At 42.0% G+C, this 16,844-nt stretch overlaps 1 protein-coding gene and 1 pseudogene across 2 annotated transcripts in view; one reads left to right on the forward strand and one right to left on the reverse strand.

Moving 5' to 3' along the window:
- The window catches only part of coro7 (coronin 7), a 129,262-nt gene extending 116,450 nt beyond the window's left edge, over window positions 1-12,812 (reverse strand). Inside the window, exons 1-6 of one of the 2 annotated variants that reach the window (XM_088342432.1) lie at window positions 12,697-12,812; window positions 12,380-12,527; window positions 10,048-10,144; window positions 8,869-8,949; window positions 8,694-8,764; window positions 2,364-2,550 (exon numbers count right to left, since the gene is read on the reverse strand). In XM_088342432.1, the coding sequence (XP_088198558.1) occupies window positions 2,364-2,550; window positions 8,694-8,764; window positions 8,869-8,949; window positions 10,048-10,144; window positions 12,380-12,439 (496 nt within the window). In that variant the 5' untranslated portion in view covers window positions 12,440-12,527; window positions 12,697-12,812. Of the gene's footprint in view, window positions 1-2,363; window positions 2,551-8,693; window positions 8,765-8,868; window positions 8,950-10,047; window positions 10,145-12,379; window positions 12,528-12,606 lie in introns of both variants that reach the window. The other variant, XM_088342423.1, reaches the window with a different exon arrangement.
- Window positions 12,750-12,839, forward strand: LOC148374919 (U2 spliceosomal RNA; annotated as a pseudogene).
- The last annotated feature ends 4,005 nt before the right edge of the window (window positions 12,840-16,844 follow it).

Consider the following 16,844-nt stretch of genomic DNA (forward strand, 5'->3'; position numbering starts at 1 on the left):
TACCGTGACACCATGACATTTCAATCTTTCTTCGCGTTAGAATGTCATAGAAGCCCATAGAAGATCTGGTTTAAACAAGAGATTCAATTCAGACACAATGGGATTAACAGTTATGGGAAAATGCATAATATGTCACCTTTAAGGTACAAAAAAAGGGAATTCATAGGAAAACTTGTGATATTAAACAATTTACCAAAACACTATGGAAGAAAGGAGTGATTATCAGCTAGTTGTTATGAAATGAGGGAGCACATAACATATCTGTCACCCCTTTTACACTGTGATGCCTTTTTTTCTTGAAAGCAATCGGAGGTAAATTTCAATTACGTCATGGCCGGCGTTCCAGGTGATGTTAAATGGCTTTTTTAAATGTTAGGGCTCCTGTGTAAAAGAGGCTTTGCAATGGCTGTACTGAATACATCTTGTAGGCCAGTGCAGGTGATGAGTGTTCAGAGGAGGCAGTAAGGATTTGCAAAACTAAATGTTTACCTCTGCTGCTTTCAAACGTTGAGCCATAGGGCTGGGAAACACGGGCCGGCGTCACTCGGAAAAAAAAACACAGGCAAGACCAAAAGAAAACAACAAAACAGGACAACCCCAAGTTCTTTCCTGGAGTCACATACAAACTCACAACAATGCAACATAGAATGCAAGACAAACATATGGAGAAAAGTATTGGGACACACTAATATTCTGATCAGATTTCAGCAGACTAAAAATTAAAGGTGTAAGCCAAACTCTTTTTTACAGTCTCAATGATTTAGTCCCAACAGTGTAGCTCCTGGATGGCTACTGATTGTATATGACACTATGGAGGTAGATTTGTGTCATAATTATTCAATCCAAAAAATTATTTTCAAACAAAAAACCTTCACTTCAAATAAAAAAGTCATTCGTAATTGAACTTTTTTTGGGTGAAAAAAAGTTTTGAAATCAATATTTTTTTCGATTGAATCATTTCGGCACAAATATCCTGCAGTAGGCAGGTGCTTCCCCATTGGTCAGACATGTTTGAGTGACAAGTGTTTACAACAACGACGTCTTTCTGACAAACAAGTCATGGTTGTCAGCAAGCGGTGCTGGAGTTGTTGGTAATTACATGAAACCATTTTAAAACAATTGGTTATTATCGTACATACAGCTTGCTAACTTAGCTCAGAATGAGTAATTTGTGTGATGGTGTGTCTTAGTTGGTGTAGACACTTGTCACTCAAACGTGTCTGACTAATGGGGAGGCACACGCCCACTGCTAGGTATTTGTGTCAATCGGGAAAATGAAACGATTTCAAAACGTTTTCAATTCATTAAAAAAAAATCCATTTAAAATAAAACACATCGAATTATTTTTTTACTATTATTATTTTTGCATTCAAACCTTTTTTTCTTTGAAAATATATATTTTGATGGAAAAACCTTTATTTTTTTCAATATTTAAAAAAAGATCATCATTCGACACATCGCTGTAAAAACACAGGAAACACTCATTAAAATATTTCTAGGTACACAAAAAAATATATATATAAAATGAACATAACCTTTTTATACTTAAAACATTTGAAGTCAAGCAGCAAACCCCCCAATTTTTCTTGGCTTGTTCAATCTTGAGAGCATGCAAACTAACACTTAGCCGAAACACGCCACATCCATTTTGTCCATGGGCTCGAAGCTCTCCTTCTCCATTTCTGGGTATTGTGCAAGATGATTATTTTCTCTAGGCACAGTGTGCTACAAAAATAATTTTACAAACAAAAAGACCCAAAATTAAGCACACTTTTACCTTAAATTCAACGCTCACATTTGCCCCATTTATTTACAGTTCATGTGGTTAACATTAGGCCTAACAGTTAATTGCTCCTTCTCCTGCAGTGCCTCTTTTTGTAAGTCAAGTATATTTGGGTATTAAGAGAAGCTAAGTCTACATTTAAACACAGTAATTCATCATTTCGCAGGGCTTGCATTTAAAAAAGGCCCCACACTACTCAAAAGCCGCTAAGTAGAAACCTGTTGTAGTTATATGTAGTCTGTGCAGCCTTTTGAGCATTCTTGTGATTAAGGGGTATACAAATAAATATGAACTGCCTTGATTCAATAATAAAGACAAATGTCATTACAAAAACATGGCCCAAACACAGAAAATACTTCAACCAAATAAAACATTTTTAATTAAAAAAAAGGTTAAAATGCAATTTTTTGAGTGTTTTTGCATTACAACACTTTTCTTTGAAACTGTTGGATTTTTTTGATTGAATGTTTTTTTTTTTGTTTGAAAATATTTTCTTTGATTGAAATAATGTTTTGGAGGAATGAATAATAAAGACACAAATCTACCACCACACTATACACATCACACATGCCGAGATTACCTGCGAGTGGCTTATCCTGCCGGTTGGTGTCCCAAATAAGCAGGCCCTTTGTGGCGCCAATGGCTAGCAGCTCAGAAGAGGTCGGGTGAAAGAGTATCACCTCCAGCCTTCCAAAGTTGGGTCCAAGAGTGAGCTGGGGTTCCAAGGTCTGTTGCAGTTCTGGATCAACCAATCGCCATAGCTTCACCTGTGCACACAGAGAGAGAACAAGTCAAGTAAGACCAATTTCAATAAGATTTTTATTTCCTTGGGGAGTCGGCCATTTGTTCCCTAGAAGTATTGAAAATGAACAATATAAAAACAAGGATTGTACACTTTTTTGTGAAAATTGAAGCCATTTTTCAAGGACTTTCAAATCATTTTTCCAATTTCTCTGGTAACATTTTAAAAAGACTGAGTGAATCATGTTTGCAGAGCCACAAATATATCTGCGATATACATATACGATTTTTAATATTGCATGTGCCACTCCTCCTTGATCTGCTACCTTATCGTGGTGGAGGAGTTTGTGTGTCCCAATGATCCTAGGAGCTATGTTGTCGGGGGCTTTAAGCCCCTGGTAGGGTCACCCATGGCAAACAGGTCCTAGGTGAGTGGCCAGACAAAACGCAGATCAGAAGACCCCTAATGATAAGAGAAAACTTTGGTCCTCGATTTCCCTCGCCCGGACGCGGGTTACCGGGGCCCCCTTCTGGAGCCAGGCCTGGAGGTGGGGTCCGCTGGCGAGCGCCTGGTGGCCGGACCCTTACCCACGGGGGCCGGCCGGGCACAGCCCGAAGGGACGACGTGGGACCCTCTTCCCATGGGCTCACCACCTGTAGGAGGGGCCAAAGGGGTCGGGTGCGCAGAGAGCTGGGTAGCAGCCAAGGGAGGGGTCCTTGGCGCGACGATCCCCGGCTACAGAAACTGGCTTTTGGGACATGGAACGTTACCTCTCTGGCAGGGAAGGAGCCCGAGTTGGTGCGTGAGGTTGAGAAATTCCGACTAGATATAGTCGGACTCACCTCTACGCACGGCTTGGGCTCTGGTACCAGTCCTCTCGAGAGGGGTTGGACTCTCTTCCACTCTGGAGTTGCCCGTGGTGAGAGGCGCAGAGCCGGTGTGGGCATATTAATTGCTCCACGGCTCGGCGCCTGTACGTTGGGGTTCACCCCGGTAGACGAGAGGGTAGCCTCCCTCCGCCTTCGGGTGGGGGGACGGGTCCTGACTGTTGTTTGTGCTTATGCACCAAATAGCAGTTCGGAGTACCCAACCTTCTTGGGGTCCTTAGAGGGTGTGCTTGAGAGCGCGCCCCCTGGGGACTCCCTCGTACTGCTGGGAGACTTCAACGCTCACGTGGGCAATGACAGTGAGACCTGGAAGGGCGTGATTGGGAAGAACGGCCCCCCTGACCTGAACCCGAGTGGTGTTTCGTTATTGGACTTCTGTGCTCGTCATGGTCTGTCCATAATGAACACCATTTTCAGACATAAGGGTGTCCATATGTGCACTTGGCACCAGGACACCCTAGGCCGTAGTTCGATGATCGACTTTGTCATCGTTTCGTCGGACCTGCGGCCGCATGTTCTGGACACTCGGGTGAAGAGAGGGGCGGAGCTGTCAACTGATCACCACCTGGTGGTGAGTTGGCTTCGATGGTGGGGGAAGATGCCGGCCCGACCCGGCAGACCCAAGCGTGTTGTGAGGGTCTGTTGGGAACGGCTGGCAGAATCTCCTGTCAGAAGAAGTTTCAATTCACACCTCCGGCAGAACTTCGCCCATGTCCCGAGGGAGGCGGGGGACATTGAGTCCGAGTGGACCATGTTCCGCGCCTCCATTGTCGAGGCGGCTGATCGGAGCTGTGGCCGCAAGGTAGTCGGTGCCTGCCGCGGTGGCAACCCTCAGACCCGTTGGTGGTCACCGGCGGTGAGGGATGCCGTCAAGCTGAAGAAGGAGTCTTATCGGGCCTTCCTGGCCTGTGGGACTCTGGAAGCAGCTGGCAGGTATCGGCTGGCCAAGCGGAATGCGGCTTTGGCGGTTGCCGAGGCAAAAACTCGGGCATGGGAGGAGTTTGGCGAGGCCATGGAAGCCGACTTCCGAACGGCTTCGAGGAAATTCTGGTCCACCATCCGACGTCTTAGGGGGAGGAAGCGGTGTGCCATCGACACTGTGTATAGTGCCGATGGGGCGCTGCTGACCTCGACCCGGGACGTTGTGAATCGGTGGGCGGAGTACTTCGAAGACCTCCTCAATTCCACCGGCACGTCTTCCTCTGGGGAAGCAGAGCCTGAGGACTCTGGGTTGGGCTCTCGTATCACTGGGGTTGAAGTCACCGAGGTTGTCAAAAAACTCCTCGGTGGCAGGGCCCCGGGGGTCGATGAGATCCGCCCAGACTTCATTAAGGCTCTGGATGTTGTGGGCGTGTCATGGTTGACGCGCCTCTGCAACATCGCGTGGACATCGGGGACAGTGCCTCTGGACTGGCAGACTGGGGTGGTGGTTCCCGTCTTTAAGAAGGGGGACCGGAGAGTGTGTTCCAACTACAGGGGAATCACACTTCTCAGCCTCCCTGGTAAGGTCTATTCAGGGGTACTGGAGAGGAGGGTCCGCCAGGAAGTCGAATCTCGGATTCAGGAGGAACAGTGTGGTTTTCGTCCTGGCCGTGGAACACTGGACCAGCTCTATACACTCTTCAGGGTCTTTGAGGGTGCATGGGAATTTGCCTGTCCGGTCTACATGTGTTTTGTGGACTTGGAGAAGGCATTCGACCGTGTTCCTCGGGAGGCCCTGTGGGGGGTGCTTCGGGAGTATGGGGTACCGCACAGTCTTATCCGGGCTGTGCGGTCCCTGTATGCCCGGTGCCAGAGTCTGGTCCGCATTGCCGGCAATAAGTCGGATTCGTTCCCGGTGAGGGTTGGGCTCCGCCAGGGCTGCCCTTTGTCACCGATTCTGTTCATAACTTTTATGGACAGAATTTCTAGGCGCAGCCTTGGCGGGGATGGAGTCCGGTTTGGGGGCCTCAGCATTGCGTCACTGCTTTTTGCAGATGACGTGGTGCTGTTGGCTTCCTCAGCCCGTGATCTTCAGCTCTCGCTGGAGCGATTCGCAACCGAGTGTGAAGCGGCCGGGATGGGGATCAGCACCTCCAAGTCCGAGGCCATGGTTCTCAGTCGGAAAAGGGTGGTATGCTCCCTCCGTGTCGGGGAGGAGGTCTTGCCCCAAGTGGAGGAGTTCAAGTATCTTGGGGTCTTGTTCACGAGTGAGGGTAGGATGGAACGGGAGATCGACAGACGGGTCGGTGCAGCGTCTGCCGTCATTCGGACCCTGTACCGGTCTGTCGTGGTGAAGAGGGAGCTGAGCCGAAAGGCAAAGCTCTCGATCTACCAGTCCATCTACGTTCCTACCCTCACCTATGGTCATGAACTTTGGGTCATGACCGAAAGAACTCGATCCCGGATACAAGCGGCCGAAATGAGTTTCCTCCGCAGGGTGGCTGGGTTCTCCCTTAGAGATAGGGTGAGAAACTCAGTCATCCGGGAGGGACTCGGAGTAGAGCCACTGCTCCTCCGCGTTGAGAGGAGCCAGTTGAGGTGGCTCGGGCATCTAATAAGGATGCCTCCTGGACGCCTCCCTCGGGAGGTGTTCCGGGCATGTCCCACCGGCAGGAGGCCCCGGGGGCGGCCCAGGACACGTTGGAGAGACTATGTCTCTCGGCTGGCTTGGGAACGCCTCGGGGTCCCGTCGGATGAGCTGGAGGAAGTGGCTGGGGATAGGGACGTCTGGGCTTCCCTTTTAACGCTGCTGCCCCCGCGACCCGACCTCGGATAAGCGGAAGACAATGGATGGATGGATGGCATGTGCCCTTGTTAAGACACATGATTTTTAGATCTTGAGTAAATCCTGAATATATCTGGGTATATTTACATTTGAAGGACGTTCTTCCCATAATAATTCATTCACTCGCAAAGGCTACCTTATTTTTTTTTCATTGCCCATAGAAAATGCCCATAATTGATAGGTAATCCTTGCACTAAAACACATTTCATAGTGTTTAGGTATAGTATGCATCTGTCCTCTTGGTGCAACCCATAGGGGGTGATGACGCTTCACAGACATACAGACTAATACCAACAGAAGAAGAAATGCAAAGGGAAAGGGAAGCAATAAGAAAGCATTGTTAGCGTCATTTTTAAGCAGACTTTTTGTGAAACTTTACAACAATTTTGGCATTAACTAGCAATTCACCCAAATATTAAGCAGTTTTCAAACCATGAAAACAATATTAAAATGCAAGCATTTTTACGGATTTCAAGCACCCGTACGAACCCTGTTTTAGGGAGTGTCAGCATTTTTTTTCCACAGATGTATTGAAAGATAACAATATAAAAAGTAATGAAACCTGTCCACATATTTGTTTGCCAATGATTTTAAGGGACTATACTCCATAAGTCAAACAAATGATTCAAGTCCATTGTGGACATTTATTTTTTAACTCATTCATTGCCAATGACAATTACATTTTGCAAACGGAAATGAGTGGAGAAGCAGATAACACTCATCCCTAAATTGGAATTAATTTATTGATGCAAACCCACAATTACGTGTAATCATTGCCCTATTATAACATGTATAAACAGTCAGAGTGAATGGGAGAAGCGGCTTAATTTTGTTTGCAAAAACTATAGATTTGATTCCCTCATTTGGTAAAACTGGCATAAACATAAAAAGGTGAATACAGAATGATGTGGGTATTTAAAAAGTCCCATGGCAGGCAGGAAATTAGTTGAACAAACTACTGTACATTCAAAAAATTAAAAGCTTAATTTTGACCAAAATATTGCTCAAATCGTAATTTTTTTGACAGCCATTTCTCAAATGTTTTCACTACAACAATGTAAAAAATATTCTTGTTCCACTGGCAAAGGTTTTTGCTCATATAGCCTTTCTTATGTTACTCCATTTTGAACTTGGTTTCTGGGCAAATAAGACAATCATATTTAAAATGAGACACAAGCCCATTTTTCTCATCTTTGTAAAAAAGAAAAATTTCAAAATATATAAACCAAATGGTCAAAAAAAGAAAACTAATTGCGCACGTGGAACATCATTATTTTACTTGAAACAGGGACAATTTGGACCAGCCAATCCACCTGAAATGCATGTCTTTGGAATGTGGGAGGAAACCGGAGTGCCCGGAGGAAACCAATGCAAGCACGGGGAGAACATACATACTCCACACAGGAAGTCCAGTAGCTGGATTTGAACCCACACAGGAGACCTTAGAACTGTGCCTGCACACGCGCTAACCACTGCGCCGCCGTGCTGCCCTACTTGAAACACATTGTTTTCTATTTCTTTTTTCCTCTTTTGTTACCATAATTAGAGGACTTTTTGCAGTTAAGATAGCGATGATGTTTTGGCAGTAAATTTAATAAAACACCTCACACAGGTTAAAAGGCCTACGGAACTTAACTACTTACAGAGGGCACAAAACACAATAGATTTGGAGAAGTACATTGTTAATGAAAAACAGAGGAAAAAATCCACTAAATCTATTGGCAAATGCTGAACCTTAAAATCCAATAATTACTGTATTTTAAAACACAATCTGCAAAACAAGACATGTATCTGCATTAATTCCACTGCTGTTTTCTTTTTTAAATGTACAATTTGTTCTTTTATTTTTAAAAAAAAAACAGGAAACCAGATCATTGTATGCATTGTGTTCCCAGGAAGGATAAAATGATATCAAAACAATCCTTCTAATACCTACTAAGCCCACAAATAATACAAAAATATTTCAATTGCTCAGTTTTAACACTAACTGACTGACATAAGAAATTCTACCATTCGATGATATTTTTATTGTGTTCCAATGTATTATACTAACATACAATACCGCTAAATTTAACATGTTATATTTGCTTTGTTGCTAAAATCGTCACTCTGAGCCATATCAGACGGTACTAAATGTTCCAGGAACCTGAAATTTAGTTCATCTAATGCTATACAATTTAGGACACCGGATTAAAAAGACACGGGGTTTGGATTCCTGCATGAGAGAAATTAGAGTGGATTCAAATTTAAACATAATGAAGCCTGCCAAGCTGCTGAGTCTGAAAAATAGTGGATTTCCAGAATAAAAGCCAGAACACCTGCAGCCAAGAGTTAAAGGCAGCAAAAGAAGCAGTTTAAATAACATGAAGCAATGTGTCTCAAATTGTTAACGGGGAGTTGCCAAAAGGAGCAACAAAGCTGAAGAGCCAGCTGGGATACTCGTGGAAAACTATCTAAGGTCCACAGTCCACACATGATGAGGGGAAAAGAAAAATATGCACAGGAGGATCTCACCGTTTTATCCGCGGAACATGTTGCCAGGAGACTGTCATCGAATGGAGAAAAGTCCAAGTCTGTTACCAGATCTGATGGAGAAATGAGACAAATCCAGTATGCAGACGTTTTGTCTCGTAACACTATACTTTACCACAATGCTCATTTGATTTTTTGACACATTGCTCAAAAGTACCGGAATGACAGGAGAGTTGAGAGATGTGCCATTGTCCATTTGAAGCAGGTTTCACAGATGTTAGACCCAGCATGCCGCCCCCTGCAAACAAATTAGTCACACAAAAACAAGTCATATTTTTATTGTCTTTTTTTCCTGCTAATCGGTTAAATACAACTAAAGGCACACACAGAATAAACACCTCAGTGCCACTTTACCTAATCAACTCCCAACAAATATTGAAAAGTTGCTTTTCTACAGAGTCGACACTCATCTAAGAGGAATCCATAAATTCAATGTCCAATTCTCTTGTAGAACATTGAAAAGCCGATGTGACAATCAAAAAGGTATTCATTTATCAGGGTTTGTACAGTTTTTAGTAGCCAGAAGAATTTCTCCAGTACCACTAAAAGAAAAAAATCCAGTGTGAATCATGAATTTTGAAGATCCACAAAGGTATCTTTGATTTATTTATGTGATCTTTAATTTTGCATGTGCATTTACTAAGACGTACGATAATGAAATCTAGAAAACTTTTGTTTACGAGACAAATCTCTCCCATATAGGTGTTTGATAAAAAAGACAGGTTATCATTTATCAGGGTTCATGCACCTTTTTGAGGCCAAAATCAAGCACTTTTAAGGACTTTCAAAAACCAATACCTCCAATTCCATTAAAAGACAAAATCTAGTGAGAATTGTGTATTTTGCAGCGCCACAAAGATATCTGTCATTTATATATCCAATTTGGAATTTTGTGTGTACATTTATTAATACATTACATTATTAAATATTCAGTAAATCTGGACATTTCTTTTTGAGACCAATCTCTCCCCATATAGGTATTGTGTAAAAATGTAGCGTATATTTTCAGTTGCAAGTTCTTCCCATTATAAATTACCATGAGTTTGTTTTGTTGTTTTGATTTTTCAGGACGTCTTCTAGTGAGAAAAAATTGAATATGGGTAGGCACTTAAAAGCTTCAGCTTCAGCCTACTCCCTTTGGGAACATGCATAAGTATTATATAATTGTAATGTGCAACTGTTTTGTGTACATTTTTCTTTCCTTTTCCAAATGAGTGGATGAAGTTTTTCTAGTGTTCCTGAATAAAAAGCCCAAACAAACTGAGTTAAAGTCAAGTGTCCTCACTTGACCTTAATGTGCATAAAAATAACCATGTGTGCAAAAAGGAGTTTTTACCTGCTTGCTCTGTGTTGAAGGCAATTAGCTTAGTGCTTGCCTTGATGTGGTTTCCCTGGCAGGTGAAGGATCCGGCACGGACATCGTTGATCCATCCCTGGAATTCCAAGAAGCACATGTTACAAAAATGTATTAAGCTGTATAAGCATGTATTGTGAATGGAAAACTTGTCATATTTTTGAGCAGATGTAATAATACTAGTTGGTTAGATTACACAATAATGGATTGTATTCTAATAATTTGGTAGTGTTTCCTCTTCGGGTACATCCATTTTGAACACGAGCATGTTTGTTTTTTTAATTGCTTGTATGGCTAGCACAGGAGTAACTGTTTCTTTATTCAGTTAGTTCTGAAAATCGTCCTCAAAAGGACAATTTTACAATCCCTTGAACATGTAATAGGTCATTTGTTTTTTAAAAAAATATTTAGATCAAGATGTGGAACCTATAAATACATTATAATAACCAGCCTAACTAACAAGTACACTGCTGTTCAATAGAATTTCTTGTTCGATTAAGGTAAAATAGTCTAAACTTTTTCTGAAGATAAACATGAAAATCATGTTTGTTGTACCTCTGTATAGCATCATTACCGTGATATGACTTGAAAGCAGATTCTGAACTGCTTCTGATGACGTATATTAAACGTGTGCCTTTTTCATAGCAATTTTGTAAAGCGTCAGTGACTTGTAACATGATAGTTTTAGGTGATATTGGATGGTGAATTTGGTAAAGCTGCATGTAATACAGGCACTGCCTGAGATTGTTTGGTATGATTTGTGTGAAAAACCCCAATACCATAAGCAATGAAATGAAAAGAGAACAGGAAGGATTGAGCTGACATTGAAGTTCCTGTGGATGAGCCAAGTGCTGAGAAAGTGGAAGTGTGTGCTATGTAACCATGCAGAGAGCATTTAGTTTTTTTTTTAATCATACTACTTTACATGGTAAAATGCACAACAATCTATATGAAGTTACTCAACTCTTAATTGTACAATTGCATAGATGTCAAACTCAACCAAATGCGCCCTTTTTTTAATGATTGGATTTCCCCTTATTAAGCGAAAATAAACCTTTCAAACACACCACAGCAAGAAAGACTATGTAAAATAAAAAACAAAATTACTTATGTAAACACATTTATTGCATTTACCAAAAAGATGCTTGATCGAGGATAACATTTGCTAGCGTACATCGGCTATTTTAGCAATCTACGATGTTGTCATTTTCTAACAGCGATAAAGACTATCTAGGTTAGAACCGATTGTAGACAAGACAAGATCAGTCTAACAAAAACAAACAAAATAAAAGTGTTTTGTAAATGTATTTCCCCCCCAGAAAATGTCATGTACAATAATTCTTGTTTGGCAGCACTGTGGATGAATGGTTGGCGTGTGAGCGGTCAAAGTGCGCCCTGTGTGGAGTTTACATGTTCTTCCTGTGCCTGTGTAGGTTTTATTCAGGCAACATTGGTTTCTTCCCACATCCCAAAAAACATGCATGGCAGGGTAATTGGCGAGTGCAAATTGTCCCTAGGCATGAATGAGCGAGGGACTTGTGCCCTGCAAGTGGCTTGCAAACAGTTCAGGGTGTCCCCTGCCCACTGCAAATTGGCTGGGATGGGATCCAGAACCCCCGCGACCCTACTGAGGAGAAGCAGTGCAGAAAATTGATGGGTGGAAAATTTTTGTACGGCGTGCACAATTTAAAATGACTAAAAACCTATAACATTTTTTTGGTTTGAACAATTTTATTGACACTGTTAACAGCAAATAAACGGTAAAAACGTATAAGTTGACCCGTATGCACTTTCAAAAGTAATGCACTATTATTCCATAGGCACGCATCCACTCTGAGCTTTGACATAACTCGTGCGCTTTACTGACGTTGTATTTACACGACTTTGAAGCAGTCACAGAGCGCCACCTGCTGTCTTTTAGACACTACATTGCGAATGAAGAAATGCTGCACCTCTTTTTCATTCCTGGGATTTTGGACCCATTATTACAGATTAGAATGCATCGAGGAAAGCTGCCGGCGTTGCAATCTGACATAAATCAGTTTTCATAACGGATCCAAACACAATCCTGACAGGGAATATCGGATTGCAATGGCAGAGATAGCTTTACATTGATTGAAGGAAAAAAAACGCCGGTCAGTGAGGAAGAGAGTGGCGTACAATCACCTCCAATGCAGGAAGTTGAATTCACCAAACAAGCAGGCAGTTCCCTCACTCAGATTCCAATCCCCACCCACCACATTTTATTAGTGTCCTGCGGCGATGCTAAAGCTCCAAAACAAACGAACGGCTCAAGCTAGTACCCTATACTCACATCCTTCTTTGCGATTTTTGGAGTGGTGTTTTTGAATTTGGAGATCTTAAAGCGGTTCATGGTGCCCTCCTTTCTCAATTGAATAGTCAGACTGTCTGTCGGTGTCTTCCGGGTTTCTCTGCTGTCACTCGTCTCGAGAAAGAAGCGTCTGTGCAAAGACGAAGACACAAAAATGCAGTGTTCTTGGAAGCTCAAGATATGCCGACCGGGTTTGTTCGTTTCATTACACAAGAGCGTCGCGGTCGGGCGGAGATGCAGCTGGAACGTAAACTCTGTCGCGTAAAAGCTTTGTGGTGCAACTTGTGTTGCATTCATACCGTACATGTAGATTACGAGGCTGTGGTCGTTGAACTGCTCACGGCATGTGACGATTGATTTTTGCAATCCGGAGATGGAATAAGAGCTTGCTCTGTCCACTCCACGCATCGGCCCGGTATTGCAGTACCTCCGGGAACGGTGCATTCGCAATGATCGCAGCAAGGCTTTTAGGCTAGGACCTTAGCTTGGCCTTTTGGCTGAGAGTAAGAGTCCCGGCTCCTTGGCTTTGTAGCATATTATGAACTTACCAATAACGGATAATGGATAATTAATAAAGAAAATAGAACAATTACCCTTAAAAAAAATCCCCCCCCCCATGTACTGCTCGGGAAACTAATTACTTTCGACCGCCTGCTGTCCAAAAATCAATGTTTTGTTATCAGTTGTCTATATTGAACAAAGTGTAATTTGATAAAATGTACTGTATTTAGATGCGTGCATAAAAACGGTAAGTAATTTACTCTGACCAAAAAATGTCATTTACAGGTAACTGTGGCCAACAGGCTGTGGGCGCGTTCAAGAAAAAAACACGTTGGTTGGTTAGATACCTTAAAAACAACGGTCATGGGAGCAATCTTTTCGGCGATGTGTCATGGGCAAGTACAGCCTGGTGGGGCCCATTCCTTTCAAGATCCACGTTACCACAAATACTCACAGTCGGATCTATTTTCCAACCCAGCCAATCTCAACTGGTCTGACTTAAGGACCCACTATTTAACCCGAATGCTTAGCTGTAAATGCCCCCCTCCAAAAAAATAAAAAAAACTACTTCTCCAGTTTATCATGAAAGAATTGTGAAATTTAAAGCAGAGATAGCAGAATACGTTCACCTTTTTTCCCCAAAATGAAATGACCAGCAAAACCAAAACGTCTTCAACTATCGTAGCTACTCGAATATAAGTCTAAATCTCATGTAAGCGAGAAATTCGTACCCAAAATATTATAAAACATGTAGCCTACCTAAACATTGATATTTTTATAATTATGTAGATATTAAAGAAGGGGCAGCACGGCGGCGCATTGGTTAGTGAGGTCATGAGATCGAACCTCCTGTGTAGAGTTTGTATGTTCTCCCCGTGCTTGCGTGGGTTTCCTCCGGGCACTCCGGTTTCCTCCCACATTCCAAAAACGTGCATGTCAGGTTAATTGGCCAGTCCAAATTGTCCCTAGGTGTGAATGAGCGAGCGAATTGTCTGTCCCTGTGTGCCCTGCAACTGGCTGGCAACCAGTTCAGGGTGTCCCCTGCCCACTGCCCGAAGATGGCTGGGATGGGCTCCAGCACCTCCGCGACCCTACTGAGGACAAGCGGTGCAGATAATGGATAGATGGATGGATATTAAAGAAGATTATACCGATAAAAAAAACCTTAAAATATAACATTTTTAAACAATTTACAATACCATCTAGCAGGACTTTAATCGCAGACACTTGTACACCATATTCATACTTTGCAATCATTTCCTTCTACTCGATCGTCGTTGTCCCTTTTTTGCACTTTTTCTTCCCCCTTATCAATAACCTTCTTAATATGATTTTTAAGGGGCAAAAAGGGAAATAAAACAAACAAAATCTCAATTAGAAGTAGATGTTGTCCCTTTCAGACTCAATTGGGACAGCTGCGATTGACTTCACAGGAAGGAAAGATTGAGCAGGGGAATTGTCACCATCTACTGTTAAGGAGTGTAACTGATCCTCCATTTATTCTTAGCATTATTTTGCCTAGGCAAAGGCCAGCGACCCACTTTTAAGTCTTGACCCACCAGTTGTGAAACATTACTCTAACCTTCGTTCTGCGATATGTATCAACACATATACAGTAATGCCTCCTTTTTCACGAGAATTGCCTTCCAAAAACCTCATGCAATTAAAAACCAGTTAAGTAGAAACCTTTGTTTGACAATTTCTTTATTTCTCAAAAATTAACCCAGTTTAGAGGCTCAAATATTAGTTTGACAAATCATAGTACTGTACTTTATAATCTATTTTTTTACATATAATTTCTCTATTTTGAGTTTGTAATTTTAAAATCATCTTGTACAGTTCAGAGTGTCTCTAAGTGTGAATGAGCGAGTGAATTGTCTGTCTCTGTGTGCTCTGTAACTGGCTGTCAACCTGTTCAGGATGTCCACTGCCCTGAGATACCTGGGATAGGGTCCAGCGCCCCTGCGACCCTTCTCAGCATAAGTAGCACACGTAATGGATGGATGAAAATAATCTTGCGGTTTTATTGCCCAACTGTATGGATTAGGGACGAACTACATTACTTTACATGATGTCCTTTTTATTTTATTTTTTATTTTATATCATCATTTAATTATTTTACATTTAATTTTATTGTTTGCTAAAGCAACATCCATTGCAACCTGGTCATCCTGGAAGGGGGACTACAGTCCTTTCCTGAGGTTTCTTCGTTTTCCTCATGCTGAGGTAATTGAGTTTTTCCTTGCCCTCGTGTAGGTTTTACATCAGGGGATGGTGCAATAATAGTCCGTAGTTTGCAATAGTCTGTAGTCTGTGCAGCCCTTTCAGACTCATTGTGCTTAAGGGCTATAAAAATAAACTTGACTTGATATTTTGCCGCCATCATGCTGATGTTATGGAAAACTGAATTTAGCATCCAGTTTTGTCCAACAAACATTTTTGAAAATTATCACCAGAGAGCCACTATGGAGCGCCAAAGTCTCACATGTGGCTAAAGAGCAAGTGCATTGGGTCTGTAAGTGCAATTGTGTGGCCAATAAAAAGCATCTTCCACTGTTAAACTAATCAGAATGCAGAACACGATGCAAGATGAATATCCGCAAAGTAGCGATACTTCTGCAACAAGTTCACCGTTATACAGCAAGGGATCACTGCATAAATAAAAAAATACCCACTAATGTATGCCATACAAATTAATAACATACCTTTCAACTTATACGTTTGCCATGTAACGTTTCTTGATCAATTCCATTTGTGTAAGTTGTATAACAATTTTTGTAAGTGAAAACAGTTTTTTTTAAATATAATACAATATATAAATAATATCCACTAAAAAAATTGAGTATGGAATTAAATATGAAAGATGCTGAAAGAATTGTTTGCGTTTATTTTTTAAATTAAATAAACTTGCCTTGCGCACATCATTTTAGTACATTGCCTGTTTTGCTGTGAGTAAACGGGACCCCCATTGTGTTTGTAAGGTTTATTATAGTTTAGTAAGAGAAATGCAATACTTAATAAGGGGAGCAATTGGCTGAGCTTGACAGGTACGTAATGAACACATAAATAAAACATGTAATACCTAAATATATGACATACATGCAATTTATTCATTTACTTGTGCATTTGTCATTCATTTATTTTGGTTTTATTTTGTCAGGTATTTTGTCACATCCATCCAGCCATTATCTGCACCGCTTATCCTCAGTAGGGTCCCGGTGGTGCTAGAGCCCATCCCAGCCATCTTCAGGCGGTGGGCAGGGGACACCCTGAACTGGTTGCCGGCCAGTTGCAGGGCACACAGAGACAGACAACTCACTCGCTCGTTCTTACAAGGGACAATTCGGACCGGCCAATCTACCGGACATGCATGTTCTTGGAATGTGTAAGGAAACCGGAGTGCCCGGAGGAAACCCACGCAAGCACGGGGAAAACATGCAAACTCCACACAGGAAGGTTTGATCTCATGACCTCAGAACTGTGCCACCAACGCGCTAATCAATAATCCACCGTGCTGTATTTTGTCAAAACAAAATGTTATTTAAATGAGGAGGTCGCCCAGTAGCCTGATCGGTGACAAACTAATCGGATACTGCGTCGATCAAGCAATAGGTGAAAAGCCCAGTTAGTTCGACCCCTTTCCATTTAATGAACATTATCTTATGACAAAATACCCGACAAAATACGTGACAAAACGCACAACAAACTATGAAATAATACATGACATTCGTGTCATATATTAAAATGATACAAGATTGTTTTTTTTTTTTTTTTATCTATTGATTCACGTAGGGATACATTCACAGATATTAATTCATGTATACATTTATTCGTACAGATGGCAGGATTGGTCCTCCGTACAAAAGAGGTACTTACACCCCCTGGTCACTTTTGTTACCTCAGTTACCACAAAAAAATATCTGATTATTTTTGGGAGATAAGTATT

The sequence above is a fragment of the Urocampus carinirostris genome, chromosome 1 (genome assembly GCF_059441175.1).
Source record: "Urocampus carinirostris isolate Australia breed hairy pipefish chromosome 1, RoL_Ucar_1.0, whole genome shotgun sequence".
NCBI lineage: Eukaryota > Metazoa > Chordata > Actinopteri > Syngnathiformes > Syngnathidae > Urocampus > Urocampus carinirostris.